The following is a 26374-nucleotide window of genomic DNA, read 5'->3' on the forward strand; positions in this document are numbered from 1 at the left end:
TCTGCATTATCTTAGTGTCTTGAAAAAGTGTTAGTATCTGGAGTCAATACTCCTGTAGGAGCCACTGTATTTACCATTAGTTATTCATCTCTGTATCCTCTCCAGATAACTTATTCTTCTGAGATGACATACTGGATCATAAGGTCCTTGAATATAGGAACTCTGACTAATCTCTGTATCCCTAGTGTTTATCATAGTGCCTAAAACATAGTAGGTATTTAACTAATATTTGCTGAATGCATGAGTAAACGCTGTGGTGAGAACTATCTATGGCACATATAGGAGTGGAAACATGATAGATTTTTACAAAAGTATGTTATTCTCTAGTGCCCAATTTCTAATACCCTGCCAATGGACTACCATGGCTTAAAATAAGTTTTTTTGTTGTTGTTGTTACTAAAGCATATTAAAGGAAAGAATAGAGAGATCTTGAAATTCTTATCCTACCTTTTCTAATAGAACATGTTTATTAGATTTACTTTTTTCAAAATAGCCATTCTGGCTTAGTATTACCCTTGCCTCCTCAAGTGAAGGAACCATTACTTACCACTGATTTTCTACATGATTTAGATTTACTGCTCTATAATTCATGTTAACAAAAAGAGGAACTTTATAGTGAGTACTTAATTTTTTGTAAGTAGATCATTTAAATAGTCCTTAATAAGTGGATTTCTAGTTATTTTTTATACCAAACCAGAAAGTATCAGCTCCTGCAGTAGATGAATAGACTTTTCTGGTTTGTGTTGTTAATATTCAAATCCTGCTGATAACTATGCAGATGTTATAGAAAAACAAATCAATAAACTAGTAGTACTTTTCACTCTGTTATGAAGGCAAGCTCTTGGTTAATACCTGTTAACTCCTGTTATAGCTTTTTTTTTTACCTCTGCTTTTGCTCCAGTGATATCTGAAAAATTTATAGTAGCACAATATTTGTAAATAGTGAGTGATTCATTTTAGGAACTTAACATATATAGAAATGATTATTTTTTATTTATATAGATTTAGGGAGTACAATGCAGTTTTGTTACATGGTTATATTGTGAAATGGTGAAGTCTGGGCTTTTAGTGTAACCATTACCTGAATAGTGTACATTGTACCCATTAGGTAATTTCTCAACCCTGTCCCACCTCTCACACTACCACCCTTCTGAGTCTCCAGTGTCTGCTGTGCCACTGTGTCCATTTATTTTGTGAGCAAATTAACCAGTGGAATTGTCGACAAAAATCAGGTTTTCTCTTTACACTCTTTATTTACTCAGTGATAAGAAGAAACCCTTCTTATAACAAAATTGACATGGCATTAAAGTTTTTTATATCAAAAATAGGTCATTAGAAAACTGTCATATTTACTAATGCATGAATATTTTAAACATTTACATTTTTTCTCAGTGTTAATCAAGGACATTTATATTTTAAAATGTTTTATAAATTGGCTTTAATAAAGGTGCTTAATTGGAGTTGTGTCTACACTTGGTTGAAAATTATTCAGTTATATTTTGTACTTCTGTGGCTATTCAAAAGAATACTAATTATGTAAAATAAGTATGCCCACATTAAAGGTGATTTTATTAGTCGAAAGTCTTATCTTGAGTTAAATTTTATCCAGTATGTAGTGAGCCAAATTTCCATGTGGGATTTTAGCAGTGTTCAGTTATAAAAAGGCTCCTTTTTGAAAATACTCTTCACTTTTACTGAGTCTTTAATTAGATGGTACTCAGATCATAAAACCACTATGTATTACATTAACAGGTGTCTTTTGAGTACAAAACTGTAGTAGAAATAATGCTAGAAGCTAGAGCAAAAATTCCTCATGAGACTAGATATAAAACTAAAATTTGGAATGATTTATTTACGTTTTACCTCTGTTTATGATCATTTAAATATTATTTAGTGTAATTTTCTAAACTTTCCCATAAGTGTGATGTTTAGACATGGGAGAAGGTAGATCTTTTTTATCCTTTTTTGAGTACCTTTTTTTTGACAACTTAGAATGTCACAGCCTTCTGGAGAATGTCTGATCTTAAATACTCAGCAAATTCTAGAATGGGAATGAGAGCCCAGGTTCTTTGAACTCTGTGTAGTATTTTCTTGTTGTTATATTTCTGAAGTCAGGATTCTCTTGGTATTGGGTGTCTCTTCTTCAAAAATATTTCTTTAAGTTACAACTGATTGATGTTCTGTCTTGACAAGAAGTTTTAGTGCCTTCAGTTGAATAAAATTTTGGAACTGAAAGCAACCTTAGATTTGGACTTATGTGTGTGGAAATTTGATTGGGCCAGGGCTAGCATTGTGTGTCAGTGGGGAAGAGGAATTTTTATCAGTAAATGGTATTGGGACAGTTATCTGTTTGGAAAAAAAAAAAAAACAGACCCCTACTGCAGACCCAACAATCTACTCCAGGTAGATTAAATGTGAGAGTCCAACTGTAAAACTCTTAAAATATAATATAGGGAAACACCCTTATGACTTTAGAGTAGGGAAGGGTTTTTAAACAAGATATAAAAAGCATGAACCATAAAAACAGTTGGAAAAAGCCAATGAAATTAAAATAAGAAACTTCATTTATCAAAAGACACTATAATGAAAATGATAACTACAACAGGGAGAAGATGTTTAAAATACATGTAATTGGCACATGTAATTAGGCCATTCATGCATTGACATAAAGAAATACCTGAGACTGGGTAATTTATAAAGAAGAGAGATTTAGGCTGGGTGCAGTGGCTCACACTTGCAATCCCAACAATTTGGGAGGTGAAGGTGGGCAGATCACTTAAGGTCAGAAGTTCAAGACTAGCCTGGCCAACATGGTGAAACCCTGTCTCTACTTAAAATACAAAAATTAGCCAGGCTTGGCCAGGCACAGTGGGGTCACGCCTGTAATCCCAGCACTTTGGGAGGCCGAGACGGGCGGATCACGAGGTCAGGAAATCGAGACCACCCTGGCTGACACGGTGAAACCCCGTCTCTACTAAAAATATAAAAAATTAGCTGGGCATGGTGGCAGGCGCCTATAGTCCTAGCTACTCGGGATGCTGAGACAGGAGAATGGCGTGAACCCGGGAGGTGGAGCTTGCAGTGAGCCGAGACCATGCCACTGCACTCCAGCCTGGGTAACAGAGTGAGACTGTGTCTCAAAAAAAAAAAAAAAAAAAATTAGCCTGGCGTGGTGGTAGGTGCCTGTAATCTCAGGTGCTGGGGAGGCCAAGGCAGGAGAATTGCTTGAACTCCAGGAGGACAGAGATTGCAGTGAGCTGAGATTGCACCACTGTACTCCAGCCTAGGAGACGGAGTGAGACCCTGTCTCAAAAAAAAAAAAAAAAAAAAGAAAAAAGGTTTAATTGGCTCATGGGTAGGCTTTACAGGAAGCATGGTGCCATCATCTGCTAGGTTTTTGGTGAAGCCTCAGGGAGCTTTCAATCATGGCAGAAGGCAAAGGGGAAATAGGCACGTCACATGTCGAAAGCAGGAGCGAGGGAGAGAGAGGGAGGGAAAGGTGCTACTCACTTTTTTTTTTCTTCGACTTTTACGTTCAGGGATACATGTGCGGGGTGTGCAGGTTTATTACATAAGTAAACGTGTGCCATGGTGGTTTACTGCACAGATCATTCCATTATCCAGCTATTAAGCCCAGCATCCATTAGCTATTCTTCCTGATGTTCTTCCTCCTCCCACCCTCCACTCTTCAGTAGACCCCACTGTGTATTATTTCCCACCCTGTGTCCATGTGTTCTCATCATTCAGCTCTCACTTGTAAGTGAGAACATGCAATATTTGGTTTTCTGTTCCTGCATTAGTTTGCTGAGGATAATGGCTTCCAACTCCATCCATGTCCCTTCAAAGGACATGATCTTACTCCTTTTTATGGCCGTATAGTATTCCATGGTGTGTGTGTGTGTATATACATACACACACACATAGATATCACATTTTCTTTTTCCAGTCCATCATTGATGGACATTTAGGTTAACTCCATGTCTTTGCTATTGTGAACAAGCCACACACTTTTAAATTACAAGATCTCACGAGAACTCATGCACTGTTCAGAAGATAGCATGAGGTATTCCCACCCCCGTGATTCAAATACTTCCCACCAGGCCCTACCTTCAGCATTTATGGATTACAATTCAGCATGAGTTTCAGGTGGGGACAAATACCCAAACTATATCATTCTTCCCCTGACCTCTCCCAAATCTCATATCCTTCTCACATTGCAAGATACAATCATACCTTCCCAATAATTCTCCAAAGTCTTAACTCATTCCAGCATTACCTCCGAGGTCCAAAGTCTCACCTGAGACAAGGCAAATCTCTTATATTTATGAGCCTGTAAAATCAAAAGTTATTTACTTCTAAGAAACAATGGGAGTATAGGCATTGAGTAAACATCCCTGTTTCAAAACAAAGGGTCTGTAGGCCCAACACAAGTTCAGAACCCTTCAGGGCAGTCAGTAAATCTCAAAGCTCCAAAGTAATCTTTAACTCTGTGTCCATATCCTGGGCACACTGATGCAAAGGGTGGGCTCCCAAGACCTTTGGCAGCTCCACCCCTCTGACTTTACAGGGTACATCCCCTGAGGCTGCTCTCACAGGCTGGAGTTGGTAGATATACTATGTTTGGGTCTGGAGGATGGTGGCTCTCTTCTCACAGCTCTACTAGGCAGCGTCCCAAGTGAGGACTCTGTGTGGGACCTGCCACCCCACATTTATTCTCTGCACTGCCCTAGTAGAAGTTCTCTTGTAAGGGATTTGCCCCTGCAGCAGGCTTCTGCCTGGATACCCAGGCTTTTCCATACATCCTCTGAAATCTAGGTGGAGGCTGCCAAGAATCCACCACTCTTGTACTCTGTGCACCCACAGGCTTAACACCATGTGAGAGCTGTCAAGGCTTATGGCTTGCATCCTCCAAAGTGGCAGCTCAAGCTGCATGTGGGTCCTTTGAGCCATGGCCAGAGCCAAAGCAGTGGGAATGTGGATAGAACTGTCCCAAGGACATGCAGGGCAGCCGGGCCCTGGTACTGTCCCATGAGATCATTCTTCTCTTGTAGGCCTCTGGGCCTGTCATAAGAGGGGCTGCCATGAAGGTCTCTGAAATGCATTTGAGGCCTTTTCTCCATTTTCTTGCATATTATAACTTGTTTGTTTGTTTTTTGAGATGGAGTCTTGCTCTGTCGCCCAAGCTGGAGTGTAGTTGCATGATCTCAGCTCACTGCAACCTCCGCCTCCTGGGTTCAAGCAGTTCTCCTGCCTCAGCCTCCCAAGTAGCTAGGATTACAGTCACATGCCACCATGCCCAGCTAATTTTTTTGTAGTTTTAGTGGAGATGGGGTTTCGCCATGTTAACCAGCCTGGTCTTGAACTCCTGACCTCAGGTAATCCACCCGCCTCGGCCTCCCAAAGTACTGGGATTACAGGTGTGAGCCACCGTGCCTAGCCTGACTTTTTTTTTAGTTGTGCACATATCTCTAGCAAGTGGTTGCTTCACAGCCTCCTTGAATCCTTCTCCTGAAAAAGCTTTTTATTTCTCTGCCACATGGCTAGGCTACAAATTTATCAAGCTTTTGCACTCTGCTTCCTATTTAAATATGTGTTGCAACTTTAAGTCATTTCTTTGCTTATGCATTTGAGTGCAGATTGTTAGAAGCAACCAGGCAACTTCTTGAACACTTTGCTGCTTAGAGGTTTCCTCTACTAGATTCCCTAAATCATCTTTCTGTAGGTAAGACTTCCACAGATCCCTAGGACATGAACCAAATGCAGCCAAGGTCTCTGTTAAGGCATAACGTACTTGACCTTTGTTCTAGTTCCCAATAAGTTCCTCATTTCCATCTGAGACCTCCTTAGCCTGGACTTCATTGTCCATATCACTATCAGCATTTTGGTCACAAATTTGCTGATCATTTGGTCATTTAACCAATCTCTAAGAAATTCCAAACTTTCTCTCATCTTCCTGTCTTCTTCTCAGCCTTCCAAACTCTTCTAACTGCTGCCTGTTAGGCAGTTCTGAAGTCACTTCCACACTTTTAGGTATCTTTGTAGCAATGCCCCAATTTCAGTCCCAATTTTCTGTATTAGGCCATTCTTGTGTTGCTATAAACTGAGACTGGGTAATTTTTTTTTTTTTTTTTTTGAGGCAGAGTCTCGCTCTGTCGCCCAGGCTGGAGTGCAGTGGCCAGATCTCAGCTCACTGCAAGCTCCACCTTCCGGGTTCACGCCATTCTCCTGCCTCAGCCTCCCCAGTAGTTGGGACTACAGGCGCCCGCCATCACGCCTGGCTAGTTTTTTGTATTTTTTAGTGGAGACGGGGTTTCACCGTGTTAACCAGGATGGTCTCGATCTCTTGACCTCGTGATCCGCCCGTCTCGGCCTCCCAAAGTGCTGGGATTACAGGCTTGAGCCACCGCGCCCGGCCGAGACTGGGTAATTTATAAAAAGAGGTTTAACTGGCTCACAGTTTTGCAGGCTTTACATGAAATGAAGCATGGTGCCAGCATCTGTTCGGATTCTAGGGAGGCCTCAGGAAGGTTACAATCACGGAAAAAGGCAAAGGGGGAACCAGCACATCACATGTGAAAGCAGGAGCAAGCAAGAGAGAGTGGGAGGGTGATATGGTTTGGATTTGTGTTCCTGCCCAAATCTTGCGTCGAATTGTAATCTCCAGTGTTGGAGGAGTGGCCTGGTGGGAGGTGATTAGATCATGGTGGCATTGGATTTCCCCCTTGCTGTTCTCATGATAGTGAGTGAGTTCTCACAAGATCTGGTTGTTTAAAAGTTTGTAGCACCTCTCCCTTCTCTCTCTTTCTCCTGCTCCAGCAATATAGTATTTGCCTGCTTCCCCTTTGCCTTCCACCTTGATTGAAAGTTTCCTGAGGCCTCCCCAGCCATGCTGTCTGTACAGGCTATAGAACTGTGGGTCAATTAAACCTCTTGTTATTGTTGTTTTTAGTAAATTACAATAACAAGTCTTAGGTGAAAACAGACTAATATAGAGTGGGAGTTGCCCGCTCTGTATTAGTTAAATGACCAGATCTCATGAGAACTCATTATCTTTAAGACAGCACCAAGCCATGAGGCATCTGCCCCTATAATCCAAGCACCTCCTGCCAGGCTCCACTTCCAGCATTGTGGATTGCAGTTCACCATGAGATTTGGCCAGTGACACATATCCGAGCTATATCAGGAGTGCTATCCAAAACATATGACAGATGCCTTTAATCAATGAGAAAAAAATAAAGAATCCAGTAGAAAAATGGGCTAAAGACTTGAGTTGCACATTAGAAACCTGACTAGCTAATAACCTTGTTTATATTAATATAGTTTCAATAAAATGCCCATTATCTTGAAATAGATTGATGTATTTATTTAGCAGCTTATTGTAGCTGCACTGTCTACAAGGTGCAATTTAAAGACATTTAGAGAATTTCTAACACTGATTTTAATTGTTAGTGGAAGTTTAAAGATCTTGAAAATCAGAATGAGATGGACAAGTGACTTCTGGTTCATTCATTTTATCTTAATGTTTATTAAATATCACTTATTCTCTGTTCCCTCATCAGTCACAAATTCTTTGATCTACTAAAGCAAGGTATTTATACAAGTGTAATGAAATGTCAAGAGGGAAATTTTAGTTAAAAATATTTGTAAAATTACATAAATGAATATAGCAAATGTTTTGTTATGATGATCCCATCTGTATACTGCATACCTCAAATTATATTTAAGCGATTAAATGTTTTTCTGCTTTTCTTTAACTTGGAAATCTAAACTTACTACCAAATAAAAAAATAGCTTTGACAAGGAGAGTTGAATGCAATTAGGGCAATTACTAATTTGTACTTTTACATTGGATGACTTTCTGCCTTTTTCCCTCTGATATGTCTCCTACAAAAAATGCTATAGCTCTCCAGCAGTTCTTGGAAATGGTGCATGAGGAGATGATGCTAGCTCATGAGGAGAGGATGTTAGCTTTTTTATATGTCATTTAAATTTAATCTACAGCCTAGTATCAGCAGAGAGAAAAGACATTACAAAGGCAAACTGATGATGATGTTCTTTGTAAATGACTGTATCACCAGTGATTGGTTATGCCCTCAGGGTAAATTCATAGCTGTCAGTGCTTTTATTTCATTTTAATAAAATCTTACTTGGGGTCTTGGATGATTGAGGCAGTAGCTCTATAACTACATATAAGTTGTAGTTTTTCTTTTTTGCCTTTTGTTATTGACCCTCAAAATATACGTCTTTGGGTGCTTGTGGTTTTTTTTATTGCACAAAGTTCTTGAATTGAGATTGTTTTTCTTCTCTTGAAATTAAAAGTGTACTTGTGAAATATCTGGAAAATCCTATAATAATAGCCTTCCTCAACTTATTTTGTTAAAAAAAAGCTATCCAAATTAAAAATTAAAAAAAAAACACTGAAAAAATTAAGGTGCTTTTGGGGGGTATACATCTATCATTCTTTAATATTTAATGATAACTCTAAGAGAAAGCTGTAGGAAATTGATTTGTATTTTAGTTCCATTTTTTGCAGGGATAATGCATCCTTTGCACCACTTCTAAAGTTATAGCATAACCTATTGAAGCTTGAATTTATAATCTCATGAATTTGTTAAAAGGCACACACCAACATTACGTCTCTCGTGTAGGTAGTTGTATCTTTTAATCACAGTGAGGTTGGGTTTGCCAATATTTTTCTGCCCTTGTTTGCTTTTAGAATCAAAGTTAAACTTGTCTCATGAAGCAGTTGGGGATCCTTAACACTTTTGTGGTATGAAGAAAAGTTTGAATATTCAGAAAAAGGGGTTTTGGCAGGGATTGAAAAGATTTTTAATTATTGATTGTACTTTTGAAATATTACAAGTCCAATTCAATCTCCTTTCTGTAATAATTAAATACTCTCAAGCCAGGTGCAGTGGCTCATGCTTGTATTCCCAGCACTTTGGGAGGCCAAGGCAGGTAGATCACTTGAGGCAGGAGTTTGAGACCAGCCTGGCCAAGGTGGTGAAACCCCATCTCTACTAAAAATACAAAAATTAGCCAGTTGTGGTGGCGGGCGCCTGTAGTCCCAGCTGCTCAGGGGGCTGTGGCACGAGAATTGCTTGAACCTGGAATCAGAGGTTGCAGTGAGTAGAGATCACGCCACTGCGCTCCAGCCTGGGTAACAGAGTAAGACTCTGTCTCAAAAAAAGAAAAAAAAATTAAATACTTTCAAACAGGCTGCACATACATACACATAAACATACTTTAAAAAAATCTATTTGGTGTTATTAGATAATTGTCTATTTTGGCCATATTTACAAATGTATTGCTATAAAGTATTTACAGTATTCTGTTATTTTTCAAAACTTTTATTTTTTATGTAATTATGTCATTGTTTTCATTCCTAATTTTTTGGTGTGTAATCTTCCTTTTTGTTTATTAATATTGTTAGATTTTTGTATACTTTGTAACTTTTTAAAAACTACCTTTTGGACTTCATGTATGTGTAGCATTTTAGTTGGAGCGTATCGTAGTTTGACATTGATTTTTTTAACTTATTCAGTGAGTAATGTGAATTTAGGTTTACGTTAGAGGATCAAACATTAGACTTTAATGTCATTTTTATTCTTCATTTTGGAATCTCCTGTATGAACAGTTTTAGGAAAAGGAAAAGATGATCATGGACCATACTCATGGGTTCACTTTCTTTGTGGCTGGATTTGCTGACTATCAATGTTTAACCAACTATAATTTAAATATTAAGTTCTTTCCACTGAGGAAAATATACTCAAACAGAATATTGCGTTATCTTTAGGTTTGTGATACCTTTGTAAAGAAATGTAGTTTCCTTAAGCATTTTACCTTTTCCACTCTTACAATTTTATGCCATTGTATTTAACATCCTAGCCTTTGTAAGTTTGGGACTATGTCAGTATTTAACGTTTAGAGACTCATCTGAATTTTTTTAATGCTCATGAATAAAAACATGGCCTTAGCCTATAATCAGAAGCAAGCCTCACTTAAAGAATATTCAGAGTTCAGACCAAAGCTATGTGGATTCCTGTTCTGACTCTTGCTTCTCTTGTTAGTTCAACATTCCTGACTCTGATGACCATGACATACTCAAGGAAAGGGAGCCTTTGCCCAAAAGGATGAGGAATACAGGGCATGATTCCCAAGTTCAGCAGTGGACACAAGCTCAGAGCCTGTGGATTTGTCATGTGCTTGTTGCACTCAAAAGCTTAACCTGCCAAGAGCCAGAGGACAGCTTTGAGAGAGAGAAATTAGGAGTGGCTGTTAGCATGGTGAAAGATTTGTAAACATTGTTAAAATTATAACTTGAATTTAAAAATCAAACATTCACTACTCTTTTTAGGAATATAATATTGCATAAATCACACTGCATCTCCATTCTTATGCAATCTTGTGTATAGTTTGACTAATAAAATAATGGCCGACCAAATTTGTGTTGTCTCTGTTTTAAATTTCTACCTCTGCTCTTTATCTCCAAGTTTTATTTTACTGCTTTCTTGTAACACAGATTTAAAGGATAGAAATATGATGTATGTATGGCCAGATTCTCATGAAATTGAATGGTCAGAACCAGGTGGATTATATTCATTCTAGCTTCAAAGATGTGTCTTTTTTGTTGTTGTTATTGCTCAGCATATGTCCATTCCCAGGGTGGTAATTACTTTGCTGTGATATCTCCAGAAAAAGTCTCATTTAAACTGATGAAATAGATAGAAGGAAGGGTAATAGAGATAGGTGCTCTATATAAGATTGTGCTTTAAAACACACACACACACACACACACACACACAAAGATCTGCACTATGTAGATTACCTTGTCATATCCTAAAGCTTATTTATTTAAAAACCCAGTGATATTGATGACAAAAAGACTATTTGACTTATGGAAATGGCCAATTTTAGCTTGAATCTGGTTAGAATTTTTAAGGCACCTCATAATAGGTATTTTTTGTTTTTTGAAGCAACTCGTTATCTTTGCTAACATGGAAATAGTGGCAAACATAATTTAAAATAGTGGATATTGCAATAGTTCTAACTTTGAGATCTGTTTACTACTTTGATTTGAATGTGGATGATCTTCATAGTGGGAGTTTCGTTTAAACAAATAAGACGATTCCTCTTTCAGGAGGTAGAAAGAAAGCCATGTTGTTTGTTTGAGAGATTTGATTAGAATCTTCCTTCCCATATGTCTTAGTTCATTTTGTGCTACAATAACAGAATACCCGAGGCTGGGTAATTTATAATGAACAGACATTTATTTGGCTCACCGTTCTGGAACCTGCGAAGTCTAAAATGCCGGGGCCGCATCTGGTGAGAGCCTTTTTGCTGCATCATAACGTGGTGGAAGGCATTACATGGAGAGAGAGCATGCATGAGAGTAAGCAAGAGAGGGCCAAACTTGCATTTATGACAGACACGCTCTTGAGATAGCAAACTTGCTCCCGAGATCATGAATCCACTCTTGTGATAATGTCATTAATCCATCCATTCATGAGGACATTTCCCTTATGACCTGTATGTTAAAGGTCCTACTTGTCAGCACTGTTGCCTTAGGGTTGGAGTTTCCAACAAATGGACTTTGGGGGACACATTCAAACCATAGCATTGTAGTTTCTTATTTTTTAATTGTAGTAAGAAATTAGTAGGAGAAAATAAATGGTAAGGAAACTAGCCATTGTCAGGAAATTAGTGCGTTTTGGATATGGAAGTTGGGGGACTCAGTTTTTCCATACTAAGAATTATTTTTCATGTTTCTTCTTGTGATGTCCAGTTGTCTCTATTAAGCAAAATAGAAGACTCTTTTAACCAGTTAGTTGATAACTTTGCTTTTTTTCTTTGATTCCTGGAGAAATGGGAGGTATACCATAGCTTCTTTTCTCTTTTATATATAAATAATAATTATGGTACTCATAAGAGTTAGATTTATTAAACTTTTAAGTCTAAGTTTATGCTTAAATTGTTTTGATACCAAAGTTGTGAATTCATATTTAATTGTATTTTTGTCATAATTTTGAGTTACAACATTATTGTATTATCTTCTTTTTAACATTTAATTATATTCTTTTTTAATTTGTTAGATACACACAAATCCGTGTTTTTATCAGTCTTCAGAGAAGAGTCAGCTCTTACCATTGAAGACAAATCTATGGTGCTATTTGAATCCTGGAGATAGTTTTTCTTTGTTAGTTGACAAATACATTTTCCGCGTTCTTTCTATACCCTCTGAAGTGGAAATGGAATGTACCTTAAGGTAAGTCTTGATGAAATGAGAGTGAGAATGTTATTTTTAATCTGATTCCTCAGCCATCACAAATCCTTCGGTAGGAACCAGTAGAAACCATTAAACTGGAGATAGAGTAGGTATGTAATGTGTGTGTACGTGTGTGTGTGCAGGCATGTGCATGTATGTGTGTTTTGTGCACACGCACATATGTATCTATTTCTAGAAAACTTTTGACTTTGGAAACTTACTATGCCTTGATAGCAGTTGCTCCCATAGGTGGTGTCATCATATTCAGAATGTATTTTCCATCTAACAGTATTCAATATAGTTAATTTGAAATTGACTACCTTTTCCTCATTTTTTTACCTTTTTGGATTTTATTAAGGTATTAACTTCCAACTTACACTTGTCTAACTCCTCTTTCTTATAAAAATAGCAGAAACTATATAACAGAGAAACTGAGGAAATGAGGTATTAGAATAAATATACTGATGTCTGACTTACAGTTAAAATTCATACAGTGGGTTTTTTAGTTTCATTAGAAGATCGCTTGGCTTCATTTCAGCTTTTAAATTATAGAATGCATAAACTAGACTTATAGAAGTAGATGGACAGAATTATGCGGAGTATGTTCTCTGATAGCAATGGTATTAATTCAGAAATCATTAAAAATAGCTACACAAATATACAAATATTTTGAAATTAAATAACACATTTCTAAATTACCCTTGGGTCAAAGAGAAGTCATAGGGAAATTGAAAACATTTTGAACAGAGTGATATTGAAAACAGCATAAAAATTTGTGAGATGCAGCTAAATTGGCCCTTAGGGGGAAGTTTATAGTCGAATGCCTGTATTAGAAGAGAAGAAATCTATAAAACCAGTGATCTGTGCTTCTACTTTGGGAGGATAGACAAAAAGCAAATTAATCCCAAAGAAAATAGAAAAAAAGTAAGAACTAGAAGTCAGTGAAATAGAAAATGAACAAAAAGAAAATCAGTAAAGCTATGGGCTGGTTTGGTGAAAAGATTAATAAAATTGATGAAACTGTAGTAAGGCTTACCGAGAAAAAAGTGAGAAAACACAAATTATCAATATCAACAGTAGAAGAGAGGATATCATTACTGATACTACAGACCTTAGAAGAGTAATGAGGAAATATTATGTAAAACTTTATGCCAATGAATTTGGCAGTTGAAATGAATGGGTACATTTCTTAAAAAACAAAACGGATTCAGGAAAAATAGAAATCTGATGAATTTTCTATATTTATTTAAAAAATTGAATTCATAATTTAAGTATTTCCCATAAGGATCTTCACTAATGAATTCTGTTAAACTTACAAGGAAGAAATATTGCCAATATTATTCTTTTTTCTCAAAAAATAGAAGAGGATATACTTCCCAGCTCATTTTAGGAAGCTTCTATAATTTAGACACTAAAATCAGATAAGATTTTACAAAAAAACCCTCAAAACTACGGATCAATATTCCTCATAATAAAGTATTTACAAATCAAATCCAGCAATATGTAAAAAGGATAATACTCTATTACCAGGTGGGGCTTGTCCAAGGGATACAAGGTTAGTTTATCATATAAAAATCAAAGCAATTCACCATAACAGACTAAAGAACTGTCATTTTAATAGATGCTCAAAAATAATTTTGATAAAATTCAACACCTGTTCATGATTTTTAAAATTTTTGAGAAAACAAGGAAAAGAAGGAAACTTTTTTCCTACAAAAAACCTATTAGTGAAATGTTGAAAGTTCTCCCCCTAAGATTGGGAATACAACAAAGATAAAATATATCAGATTTCAAAGGAAGAAGTAAAACTGTGTTTATTTGCAGATGACATGATTGTGTATTTAGAAAATCCTGAGGAATCTACCAAAAAGAAAAGCAAGTCACAAAACAGTGTCTATTATATGATTACATTTATATTAAATTCTGTAATAAGTAAACTAATCTGTTAAAGAGAAATTTAATCAATCGTTGTTTCCAAGGGGATTGACTAGTAAGAAGCTACAAAGGAACTTTTTGTTTGACTTTGTTTCAGCTTTTAAACAAATATGGACATATTCTGTGTCTTGTTAAGGGTACAGATTATGTGGGTGTATGCATTTGTCAAAACTAATCAAATTTCACACTTCAGATATGTGCATTTCATATATAAATTATATCTAAAAATGCTTAAATGTAAGTGGAAAAAAATGTCAAGAAGTTGCTTTTTAGTTAAATGAAATTCATTAACCATTGCTTACTACATTAAAATACATGTCTTTTTCTCTTATCATACATGTATGAAGCATGCTATTTTAAACTAGCTGTTGAAATGAGACATGTAAAGAACTGATTTTTTTTGTTACAATAAACTTTCATAATAGAATTACATAATTTTTTCAAAAATTAGGAAAATGTGCATCCTTATGAAACACAGTATGGTCATTGCCTGATAACTTATTTAAACTATTATATGTCTATTTAAATTTCATTTATATTGATTCAAATTAGCTTATTCCCTTAGTATGAAAGACCAGTGTCTTTAAGGCCAGTGTCACACTTTAAATATATCAGGTTATGGGATTAGTGAATTTTGTATTTTTTCGTATTGATGAAACTGAAAATAAACCCACTTTCACAGCACTGTACTTTTCTCAGGCTATTTAAGCCTTGGGTTCTGTCATTTGCTAGAAGGGCTCACGGAACTCAGGAACAGTTTACTTACTAGATTACTGATTTATTACAAGTGCTATATTACAGGATCCAAATTAACAGCCAGATGAAGAGATACATAGGATGAGGTCTGGAAGGGTCCCCAGCACAAGAGCTTCTGTTCCAGTGGAGTGTTGGGGTACACCACTGTCCCAGCACATGGACACGTTCTTGTTCACCAACCTGGAAGTCCTCTGAACTTTGTCTTTTTGGGTTTTTATGGAGGCTTCATTACAATGAAGTAAATTGTATGATTGAGTAAATCATTGGCCAATGTGATTAAGTCAATCTCCAGCCCCTCTTCCCTCCCTGGTGGTGAGGCTGGGAGTTCCTACCCTCTAATCATGATTGGTTTTCCTAACAACTAGCCCTTCATCTTTAGAGGCTTTCCAAAAGTCACCTCATTAACATACATTCAGGTGTGGTTTAAAGGGGTATATTGTGACTAACAAAAGATGCTCCTTTCATTTGTTTCGGAGCTCTAGCCAGGAACCAGAAATGAAGACCAAAATATGCATTTCTTACTATATCACACCATCACAGGCACATTCTTGTGGTTTCTGCCAGTAGCTAGGTCCTGTAGCTTCTTAATGAGTATTTAGTTTCCTATTGAAGCAAGGACAGTACTTCTGTATTCAGGTAATGATGAGGTAACCCTGGTTATTAGACTAGAAGCCATGAGGGAAGGTGGGGGCAGATCTTGAATTTGAGTATCATCATGAGAGATGTCTACCCAGGGGAGGCAGCTGCCTGATTTCCAGAGAGGGAGAGTCCACTGTCTGCTAGCAAGGGGAAGTGGTATTAGATATGTATTAGATAGGAAGCATTGAAATACACTTTTAGACGTTTCTTGATATCGTTGGGATTTTCCCGTTTTTTGAACTAGCTCTGTTTTGCAGGGTCAACCACATAAAAACACTGCGTACTGTTGTACAAGCTTTACATGTATGAACTTTTTATTCTCCATAATAATGTCTATGAGGACTAGATATTGTTAATATCCCTATATGACAGATGGAGAAATTGGGACGCAGAAGGATTAAGACTTGCCCAAGGTCACAGCTTAATACATGACAGAGGTGGGATCCAAACTCAAGCCAGCTGTTTCCAGAGTTGATGCTCTTACCAGCTACCCCCTGCTGTATGAGAATGTTTACTATAGCACTCATTTGAATTGTGAAAACACCTGCAGAAAGGCTAAATAAATTTGGTATAGTCCTATAATTATATGAAAGAGAATGAACTAAGAGAGAGCTCAGGTTAAAACATGGATAAATCTCCCCACCATGTTGAGGTAAAAAAACCAAAAAGGTTATGAACATATAAAACATATGTAATTTCTATAAAGTAATGGATGCATACGTACAAATAATGAAAGTATAAAGACATGCATGGGAATAATAAACATCAAATTCAGGTTAATATTTACTTTTGGAGAAGGAATGGGAGGGAAAGGAGCAAGATTGAGGCTGGCATGGAGAGGGCTTGAATTGTATTTGTAATTAATCTGGAGCAAATATGAGAAAATGTTTCTATTGGGGTGGTGGATACACAAGTATTTATATTCATAGATATGTAGATAGACTACATATATTCTCTGTATTTTTGCGTGTTGAAATATTTAAGACATTAATAAAGAATAGAAAAAAAGTTTATATGCTTTGTAGAAATTGTTAGGACTCCCTTGCCATAATTCTTTTCTTCCAACCAGTGTGAATTTAAGAGAGGGATCTGAACCACAAACCAACCATAGAAAAGCTTGTCATTTCTTTAGTTTTTCCATTTACTCACATTAAAATATTTTTTATATAGTATTTAGATTCTGTATAATTAGTCCTACTCATTACCTATTTTGAAGGAACATTTAAGTCTATACATGTCAGTTCTAGTTTGTTCATTTTTCACTCTTTTCTCTACATATGTATCTGTGAAATTATTCTGCCAGGAGTACCAAAACCCATGCTTTTTTGAGAAGTCAAAGAGAAAACCAAATAAGAAAAAGAATAGTTGGTTTTATATTTTAGTAAATTAAATTATAGCACATTTCACTTAGAAGCACTAATATTAATTCTTCCTCGCCAATAGTGGGTGCTTAGTAAGTGTTGGTTTTTTGAATGCATTAATGAAATATCTGAGGATATTAAACTGAGTGATAATGTGGTAAGTATAGCATTGTGTTTTCATAGCTGAGTTTCATTGCTGATGAGGAAGTATAACATTTTCACTCTAGGGAGATTATTTATTTTAAGACACTTATGAGGAAAGTAAAGTAAATCCTTTGCTATACTTAATTACTTTTTTTTCAAATTGTTGAAAATCTAAGTACATAGATTCCACATAAATACTAATTTTAATCACTGATATTGAAGAAACAATAAAATGTTAATGAAAATGTCATGATAGTATGATAATATGCAAGTTTTGAATTCATTTATGATTATTTAAAATGTATTTTTAGATCCAGCTCATTCATAATAGTAGCATATTTTATATTAAAGATATGAAAATGCATAACATATTTAAACAAAATTTGGAATATATTTGAAAGACTTAAGAATAACTTAATTGCCAAAACAATCTTAGAAAAGAAGAAAAGAGTTGGAGGGTTCACATTTCTTGATTTCAAAACCTACTATGAATCTACAGTAATCAGGACAGTCCTGGTGTAAAGAAAGACGTATAGATCCAGGAAATAGAATTGAGGGTCCAGAATTAAACCCCCACATTTAGGGCCAGTTGATTTTTGACAAAGGTGTCAAGACAATTAAATGGGGGAAATAATAGTCTTTTCAACAAATGATGCTGGGACAATTGGATATCCACATGCAAAAGAATGAAGTTAGACTCTCGCCGCACACTGTATAAAAATTAACTTAAAATGGATCAGAGGCCTAAATATAAGTACTAAAACTATACAACTCTTAGAAAAAAACAGGTATAAATCTTTGTGACCTTGCATTAGGCAATGGTTATAACACCAGAAACACAAGCAAACAAAGAAAAAGTAGATAAATTGGACTTCATTACACTTAAAAGTTCTGTGCTTCTAAGGACACAAAGTGAAAAGACAACCACAGAATGAGAGAAAATATTTGTAAATCACATATAACAGACTTACATTCAGAATATCTAAAGAATTCTCAACAATGCAAAGGCAAACAACCCAATTTTAAAATGCATAACTGATTTGAATAGACATTTTTCCGAAGAAGGTATACAAATGGTCAATAGAACATGAAAAAATGTTCAATACCATTCGTCACAGGGAAATGCAAATTAAAACTGCAATGAGATACCACTTCACATCTACTAGGAAAGCTATAATCAAAAATACAATAACAAGTGTTGGTGAAGTTGTGAAGAAACTGAACTATTATACATTGTGGTGGGATTATAAAATGGTATAGCCTTTTTGGAACATATTCTGGCAGTTCCTCAAAAGTTTAAACATGGAATTACTATGTGGCTCAGCATTTCCACTCCTATGTATATACCCAAAAGAATTGAAAACCTATGCCCACATAAAAACTTGTACATCGATGTTCACAGCAGCATTATTCATAATAGCCAAAAAGTGGAAATAACTCAGCTGTCCAACAACTGTTGAGATAAACAAGTATAGTGTAGTCATACAGTAGAATATTATTTGACCATAAAGAGGAATGAAATATTTACATATGCTACAACACAGATGAATCTTGAAATGTTATGCTAAGTGAAAAAGCTAGACATGAAAGACTACATACTGTATTTCATTTATATGAAATATCTAGAAAATGCAAATCTATAGAGACAGAAGGTAGATTAATGGTTGCCAGGAGCAGGAGGAAGAGGCAATGGGAAGAAACTGCTAATGCATATGGAATTTCTTTTTGAGGTGATGAATATGTTCTAAAATTAGATACTGGTGATGGTTGCACAACTCTGTTAACATACTAATAACCACTGGATCGTACACTTTAACAGGATGAATCTTATGGCTATATGGATTATTTTTCAATAAAGTGATTGTAAAAAAGGATAACTCTATTACCTTTATTAGACTACATTTAACTTTCCAGGTTTTAATTTTTTATTTAAAATATTCTGTAATGATGCTTTATAAATCCTGTGATGGTTGATTACTCATACAAGTATTTGAAGATAAAATAAAAATATATATCACAGTGACAGTGTTCCATATTTAAATAAATGTGTAATAGAATAATTTGTGCTTGTACTTTTTTGAATGAAATGTTAAATAGAATTTTGTTTTGAGATTTTTTTGTTATTACATTTATTGTGGGTAACTATTAATACAAATTACATATGGACTATAGAGTGTGTATGAATTCATCTCAGACTTATGCCAGAATAGAAAATAAACTAGAAATGGAATTGATGATGTTACTTAATTCCTAATACTATAAATTGTGAAAAATCATCACTACTCTTGAATGTTTATTGATGTTTTTCATGTTAAATATTAAGAAAACTTGAAAAAAATTATAAGTTGGAAGTACATCTGTAACCTATGAGTAAAATGGGTCTGGGTATTGTAGTGGAGTGAACTTTCATAGATAGGACAATCAGACATTTCCAAGATATGTTTCCAGCACCTGGCACAGTGTCTGACACACAGTAGAAGTTTTAAAAATATTGACTGAATGAACAAAAAATGTGATGCTGCATAGTAATTCACTCTAAGTAAATTTGCTCTTTTGGCTGATTCTTGCCATTGAAATTGAAGGCTGCCTTTGAAGGATATTATTCCCGTATAAGAAATACTAAAATGAACAAATAAACAAGTGGTTAATTAGACTCTCCTCAGCTAGACACACTTCTAAAATCTTATGTCTTTAGTTTTTAAAAATTCACATTTAATGAGGACAATTTACACACAGTAGAATTCATCCCTTTTAAATGTGCAATTCAGTGCACTAAAAATGACAATATAGTCATTTAAAATACTGCTAGAGTGAGATATAGAACATTTTCATTTCCCCAGATGTTCTCTCATGGCTCTTGGTAGTCTGTCCCTTCACTCCACCGCTAATCCCTGGCAACCATTAATATGATTTCTGTCCCTGTAGCTTTACCTTTCATGATGTCATATAAATGGAGTAATACAATATACCTTTTGTGTCTGACTTCTTTCACTTAGCAAAATGCCTTTGGGATTCATCTATATTCTTGCACACATCAGTAGTTCACGCCTTGTTATTTCTGAGTAGTATTTCATCTGTAGTTTCAAATTTTCAAAAAGACAAATTTGTTGGATCATGTCTATGCATACGTAAGTAATAATAACCCAACAACTTTGGATAATCTTACTGCATATTGCAGGAGTATGAGGTAATTGGTTCTGCTGGCATGTCCCACGTGTGAACATGGATGTTCCTGTTCCAGAACATTTAGTTTGCAGCTATACTACAAGTTTGGGGATATTTCATAAGTAGCTCTTTAATACTTCCCTGAACTTCGGTAGCAGTTATGTGTCACTTAAACTCAGAATTTTATTTATTTTTTCTCCAAGCGTCTAACTAGCTTAGCTGATGCCCTTGCAGTTTACATTTTCTCTCTAGAGGCTGGGTGGTGATCTTAATTTTTGTGGACCATCTGGACAAGTATTAAATAAAGAGCTCTTATGCCTTAAGAAAGATGGCTGACACATATCTCAAAAATAATTGTGGTTTCTAGGCCCATGATTTGGAAAGATTGATGTATTTTATGGCAGTACAGCAGGTAGGAAATAAAGAACATATTCTAGTCTATATATTTTATTCTAATATACTATAATTTGCTTTTTTGTTTTTGCTAAGTCTGAGAAAAGGGACATAACTTAGATGTAGTTCTAAGGCAGCAGAAGAGTGTTAAAATTAAAGACAAGTTTCTATTTTATCTTATAGAAACAGTCAAATGCTTGATGAAGATAATATATTGAATGAAACACCAAAATCCCCCGTGATTAATTTACCTCATGAGACTACTGGTGCCTCACAACTGGAAGGAAGCACAGAAATAGCCAAGACCCAGATGACTCCCACAAATAGTGTGGTGAGAAATTTGAGATCTCATCCATTTATAACATGTTCTTCAAATTATGATGAAGGCAGAAAAGACAACTGAAATTAGGCCTGTTATGATAATATTGCTAGCATTTATCTACTTTTGCTGATTTTAAGTTAAGCTCTAGAGAATATGGCAGTAATCCAACACTTCAATAGAAATAATTTCTTTGTTCAAGAAATTTGATGAACTCAGTCTACAGTTGCATATGGGTATTTTAATGGTAGTATTCTGCAAAGCAAATATTTTGCAAATTTGTTAAAGACGTGATTATTTTTAGTAATTTATAGGTGCCTTTTTAGTCTTTGCTAGGTGAAAATAGAGACTTCAGTAAGCAGCAGCGAATCCTTGACGAGAGGAAAAGAATCCTTCCAGCTTGGATGTTAGCAGAACATTTAAGTGATGAAAACCTTTCAGTACCAGCAATCAGTGGAGGTAGGTTTTTATTTCTACTAATGCTGACTTTCAAGAAAACAGTAAACAGAATTTGAAAGTTTTTCTGAAGAAAAACTATAAACTATTTTTATGGAGATAGAGGTCGTATAAATGTATAGCTTAGCCTAGTTGTTTTTAGTTGTGAACATGAAGTCTAATTTAAAACAGAGGCTATTACTTTATGCCATTTATCAAATACCACCCTAATTTTTTTTCATTTAACAAGTGCTATTATGTGATATATATATATCACATATATATGTATATATCACACATATATATATCAGTTTCTTTATCCACTCATTGATTGATGGGCATTTGGGCTGGTTCCATGTTTTTGCAATTGCGAATTGTGCTGCTATAAAAGTGTATGTGCAGATGTCTTTTTCATATAATCACTTCTTTTCTTCTGGGTAGACACCCGGTAGTGGATTGCTAGATCAAATGGTAGATCTACTTTTAGTTGTTTAAGGAATTTCCACACTGTTTTCCATAGTGGTTGCACTAGTTTACATTCCCACCAGCAGTGTAAAAGTGTTCCCTTTTTACCACATCCACACCAACATCTATTATGTTTTTGATTTTTAAATTATGGCCATTCTTGCAGGAGTAAGGTGATATTGCACTCAGGTTTTGCTTTACATTTTCCTGATAATTAGTGATGTTGAGCATTTTTTCTTATGTTGTCCATTTGTGTATCTTCTTTTGAGAATTATTTATTTATATCCTTAGCCCACATTTTGATGGGATTATTTGTTTTTTTCTTGCTAATTTGTTTTTTCTTGTAGATTCTGGTTATTAGTCCTTTGTCAGATGCATAGTTTGCAAAGATTTTTTCCCACTCTGTGAGTTGTCTGTTTACTCTGCTGATTATTTCTTTTGCTGTGCAGAAGCTTTTTAGTTTAATTAAGTCCCATCTATTTATCTTTGTTTTTATTGCATTCACTTTTGGGTTCTTGGTCATGAAGTCTTTTCCTAAGCCAATGTCTAGAAGGGTTTTTCTGATGTTATCTTCTAGAATTTTTATAGTTTCAAGTCTTAAATTTAAGTCTTTAATCCATATTGAGTTGATTTTTGTATAAGGTGAGAGATGAGGATCCAGTTTCATTCTTTTACATGTGACTTGCAAATTATCCCAGCACTATTTGAATAGGGTGTCCTTTCCCTACTTTATATTTCTGTTTGCTGTGTCAAAGATCAGTTGAGTGTAATTATTTGGCTTTATTTCTGAGTTCTCTATTCTGTTCCATTGGTCTATGTGCCTGTTTTTATACCAGTACCATACTATTTTGCTGGCTGTAGCCTTGTAGTACAGTTTGAAGTCGGGTAATGTGATGCCTCCAGATTTGTTCTTTTTGCTTAGTATTGCTTTGGCTAGACTTGCTTTGGGCTGTCTTTTGGTTTCACATGAATTTTGGGATTGTTTTTTCTAGTCCTGTGAAGAATGATGGTGGTATTTTGGTGAGAATTTCATTGAATTTGTAGATTGCTTTTGGCAGTATGGTTGTTTTCACAATATTGATTCTACCAATCCATAAGCATGTGATATATTTCCATTTGTTTGTGTCGTCTATGATTTCTTTCAGCAGTGTTTTGTAGTTTTCCTTGTAGAGGTCCTTTAAATCCTTGGTTAGGTATATTCCTAAGTTTTGTTTTTGTTTTTGTTTTGTTTGTTTGTTTTTTGCAGCTATTATAAAAGGGGTTGAATTCTTGATTTGATTCTCAGCTTGGTCACTGTTAGTGTATAGCAGTACTACAGATTTGTGTACACTGGTTTTATATCCTGAAACTTTGCTGAATTCATTTGTCAGTTCTAGGAGCTGTTTGAATGCATCTCTAGGGTTTTCTACGTATATGATCATATCATTGGCAAACAGTGACAGTTTGACTCAGTGACAGTTTGACTTATTGACTCTTTACTGATTTGGATGCCCTTTACTTCTTCTCTTGTCTGATTGCTCTGGCTAGGACTTCCAGTGCTATGTTGAATAGAAGTGTTGAAAGTGGACAGCCAATATAGTTCTAATTTATTTTATTTTTTATGTCTCAGGTACTAGCTCTTGGATGTTGTCATGAGTTTCTTAGGCCTGGGCTGAATTTTTTTAAATGTCCATTAGTGATGGAGAAGTAAATATATTTAGGCAAAGGTTTTCAGAGTCTCCTCTTTCTTGATCTCCAGTTATCTCTGTTCCTTCAGCCTTCCAGGCCACAAGACTAATCTTAACTCTTAGGTTAGGATACTCCTGGTAGATTGAAAAAGGAACTTTTATATTTTCACTGGTATCATGCTATTCTATAGAGCTCCTCTTCCTGCATCTTCTAAGCTACCAACATGAAGCTGTAAAAAGTGGCACATGCTGATGAAGATTGAACTAGTCCCCCAACTGTTTGGTTTGCATTTAATTTTGTGCTGTGAATATTTTCACCATGGCAATTTGATGCATATTATAAATATTGAGCATTTATACATTATTTTAATTGGACTACAGTTCAAACTGTACTTACATTTACGTAAAGTGCTAGTTATTCTGTTTACTTTGTTTCCAGCAACTTGGCCAAGTTATTTAATTTTAGTAGTTTTTGAACCTTATATTTTCTAGCTGTAGAATCATATTATCTATAGAATTAGGGTAATTTTGGCTCTTCTGATCTATCTACTGCTTTCTTTTCTTATCTTATTAGCTGAACCCTATAAACTTTAAATAAAAATGGTTAAAATTGGTCTGTTCTTGTTCATGATTTTAATAGAAATTCTCTTAATATTTTAGCATTTTATATGGTTGGTATTAGATTCTGATAAACAGTTATATCATGTTTGGTATGGTTCACTTTATTTTTACATTTTATTTTCAGGAATAACTGTTGAATTATTTAAAAATGTATTGGTATAGAAATAGTTCTGCATTTTTGTGTGTTAATGTAAGTAATGATATTGGTAGATATCCTAATATACTATGCTTGTGTTCCTGGAATAAGTTCAGTCTTTTGATAACTTTTTATTTTTATACTCTGTTAGATTAAATTTGCTAATATTTGGTTTAGGACATCTCTTATCTATATTATGGTTAGTCCGTATTTTTCTTTATGTGTGCCTTCTGTCTCAGATTTTAATGTTAGAGCACCGAATTATTTGCATATATGGTCAGGGACAATTTGAATAATTGAAAAATTATGTTTCTTCATGGAACTCTCCTGATCTGGGCCTGATGCCTGCTTTCAGTAGTTGATAATTCCGGCAGAGGAATAGGTAATTTAGACCAGAAAAAAAGAAAAAAAAAGAATGAAACATGCAGAAACAGATAAAAAAAATGCATTTAATTTATAAACACATACCAGTTCAAACTGATGGAGAAAGGGTATATTATTCAATAAATGACGTTGAGAAAATTGGCTCTCCATTTTGAAGAAAATAATGTTAAAGTACTACTTTATACCATATTCAGAAACAAATTTCTATTGAATTAATAGTCTTAATATAAATATTAAAACAAGGCATTTGAAGAAAGTATGGGAAAAATATTTTGATTACTCCTGTACACTTTCTTAAGATGATAAGGAACCTGAAATCCTAAGGGAAAAATTGATAGATTTACCTAAATAAAAAGGAAAAATACTTCTATGCAAAAGACACTATAAATAAAGTCAGAGGCAAATAGTAGCCTGCCAAACAATATACTGAGATACATTATCTACCACACTTATAAAAGGTTTTTAGAAAATTGTCTACTTAGTAACAAAAAAGATAAAACTCAGTAGAAATTTTGGGCATTATGTGTGACATACTACAGAATAATAAATACACATAGTAAATGTTATGACTTTACTATCAAGTAGGAAAATGTAAATTGAAAACAACTAGTTACCATTTTTTTAACTTATCAACATTTAACTTATCATTAACTTATCATTAAGCATTAACTTATCAACATTTAAGCAATTGATAATATCCACTGTTGGCAGAAAGGAGTATTATCGAACATTACTTGTGGAGGTATAAATTAGTACAGCCTTTCAAAATCACTTGTATCTCTTAAATTTTTAAATATACAATACACTTTGATCCAGAAATTGCAATCCTAGGTATTTAAACCACGGAAATAATAACATTTGTACTTTTAGCCCTGTATATGTTTATGCATATGTATTTGTAGATATGTTTGCTTAAACACAGGAAAAAATTGAGAAGTATACACATGCAATAGTTAATATAGCTGTTTGGGAGTAGTTCCTCTAGAGGGTAAGATTGGATGAATGTATTTTTAATGATACATATATATATATATATAAAATTGAGCTCTCATTCATGTAGTAGTAGTGTAACAGCTCAAATAAGTGCCATTGGTAATAGTTAAAATCAAGCTGTTTTGTATTAATAGTTAATTTCTTTTATATTTCTATCATTTGACTGTACCTATTTTGGATTTCAGAAGAATATTTGCCATACCAGATATAAAGACTGTTGTTAGCCATTTTAAGCTATTCGTTTTTTATACACTCTTCGTGAAGAGCATTTTAATAATACCAAAATGGCTTCTCATGCAGGAAAAAAAAAAATTAGCTCTAGTCCCTAGAGGCGGTTTGTAGTAAAGAATTTGGAGTTTTGAAGAACTGAGTATTTTAAATATATATATTTTTTAATTTAGAATTTTGGGTACATGTGTGACACTTGGAATATATAAACTACCATTTGTGTAGAAGCTGTGTCTTGTTTAATTTACTATAGTTCTTAGCTTAATCAGCAATACCACTAGTTCAGTATGTCACTTGGTTTAATTCATAACTGTTACAGCATTTGGTCATTTGTTGTATCAAGCTACACAGTCCTATTAAGTCCTGTTTATGACAGTTTCCAAAAATGATATGAACTATTTTCTAATTTAGATTCTTGATGAATGTTTAAATAATTTAGTTAAAATTTAGTTATTATAATAGTTTATT

General features: G+C 34.8%; 1 protein-coding gene across 4 annotated transcripts in view; it reads left to right on the plus strand.

Annotated features, from left to right (window-relative positions):
* The window catches only part of APLF (aprataxin and PNKP like factor), a 98064-nt gene that overhangs the window by 23703 nt on the left and 47987 nt on the right, over nt 1-26374 (plus strand). For all 4 annotated transcript variants that reach the window (XM_007970397.3, XM_007970401.3, XM_007970399.3 and 1 more), the window contains exons 3-5: nt 12093-12265; nt 20842-20989; nt 21304-21436. In XM_007970397.3, coding sequence (XP_007968588.3) covers nt 12093-12265; nt 20842-20989; nt 21304-21436 — 454 coding nt within the window. The remainder of the gene's footprint in view (nt 1-12092; nt 12266-20841; nt 20990-21303; nt 21437-26374) is intronic.

The sequence above is a fragment of the Chlorocebus sabaeus genome, chromosome 14 (assembly GCF_047675955.1).
Source record: "Chlorocebus sabaeus isolate Y175 chromosome 14, mChlSab1.0.hap1, whole genome shotgun sequence".
NCBI classification, from domain to species: domain Eukaryota; kingdom Metazoa; phylum Chordata; class Mammalia; order Primates; family Cercopithecidae; genus Chlorocebus; species Chlorocebus sabaeus.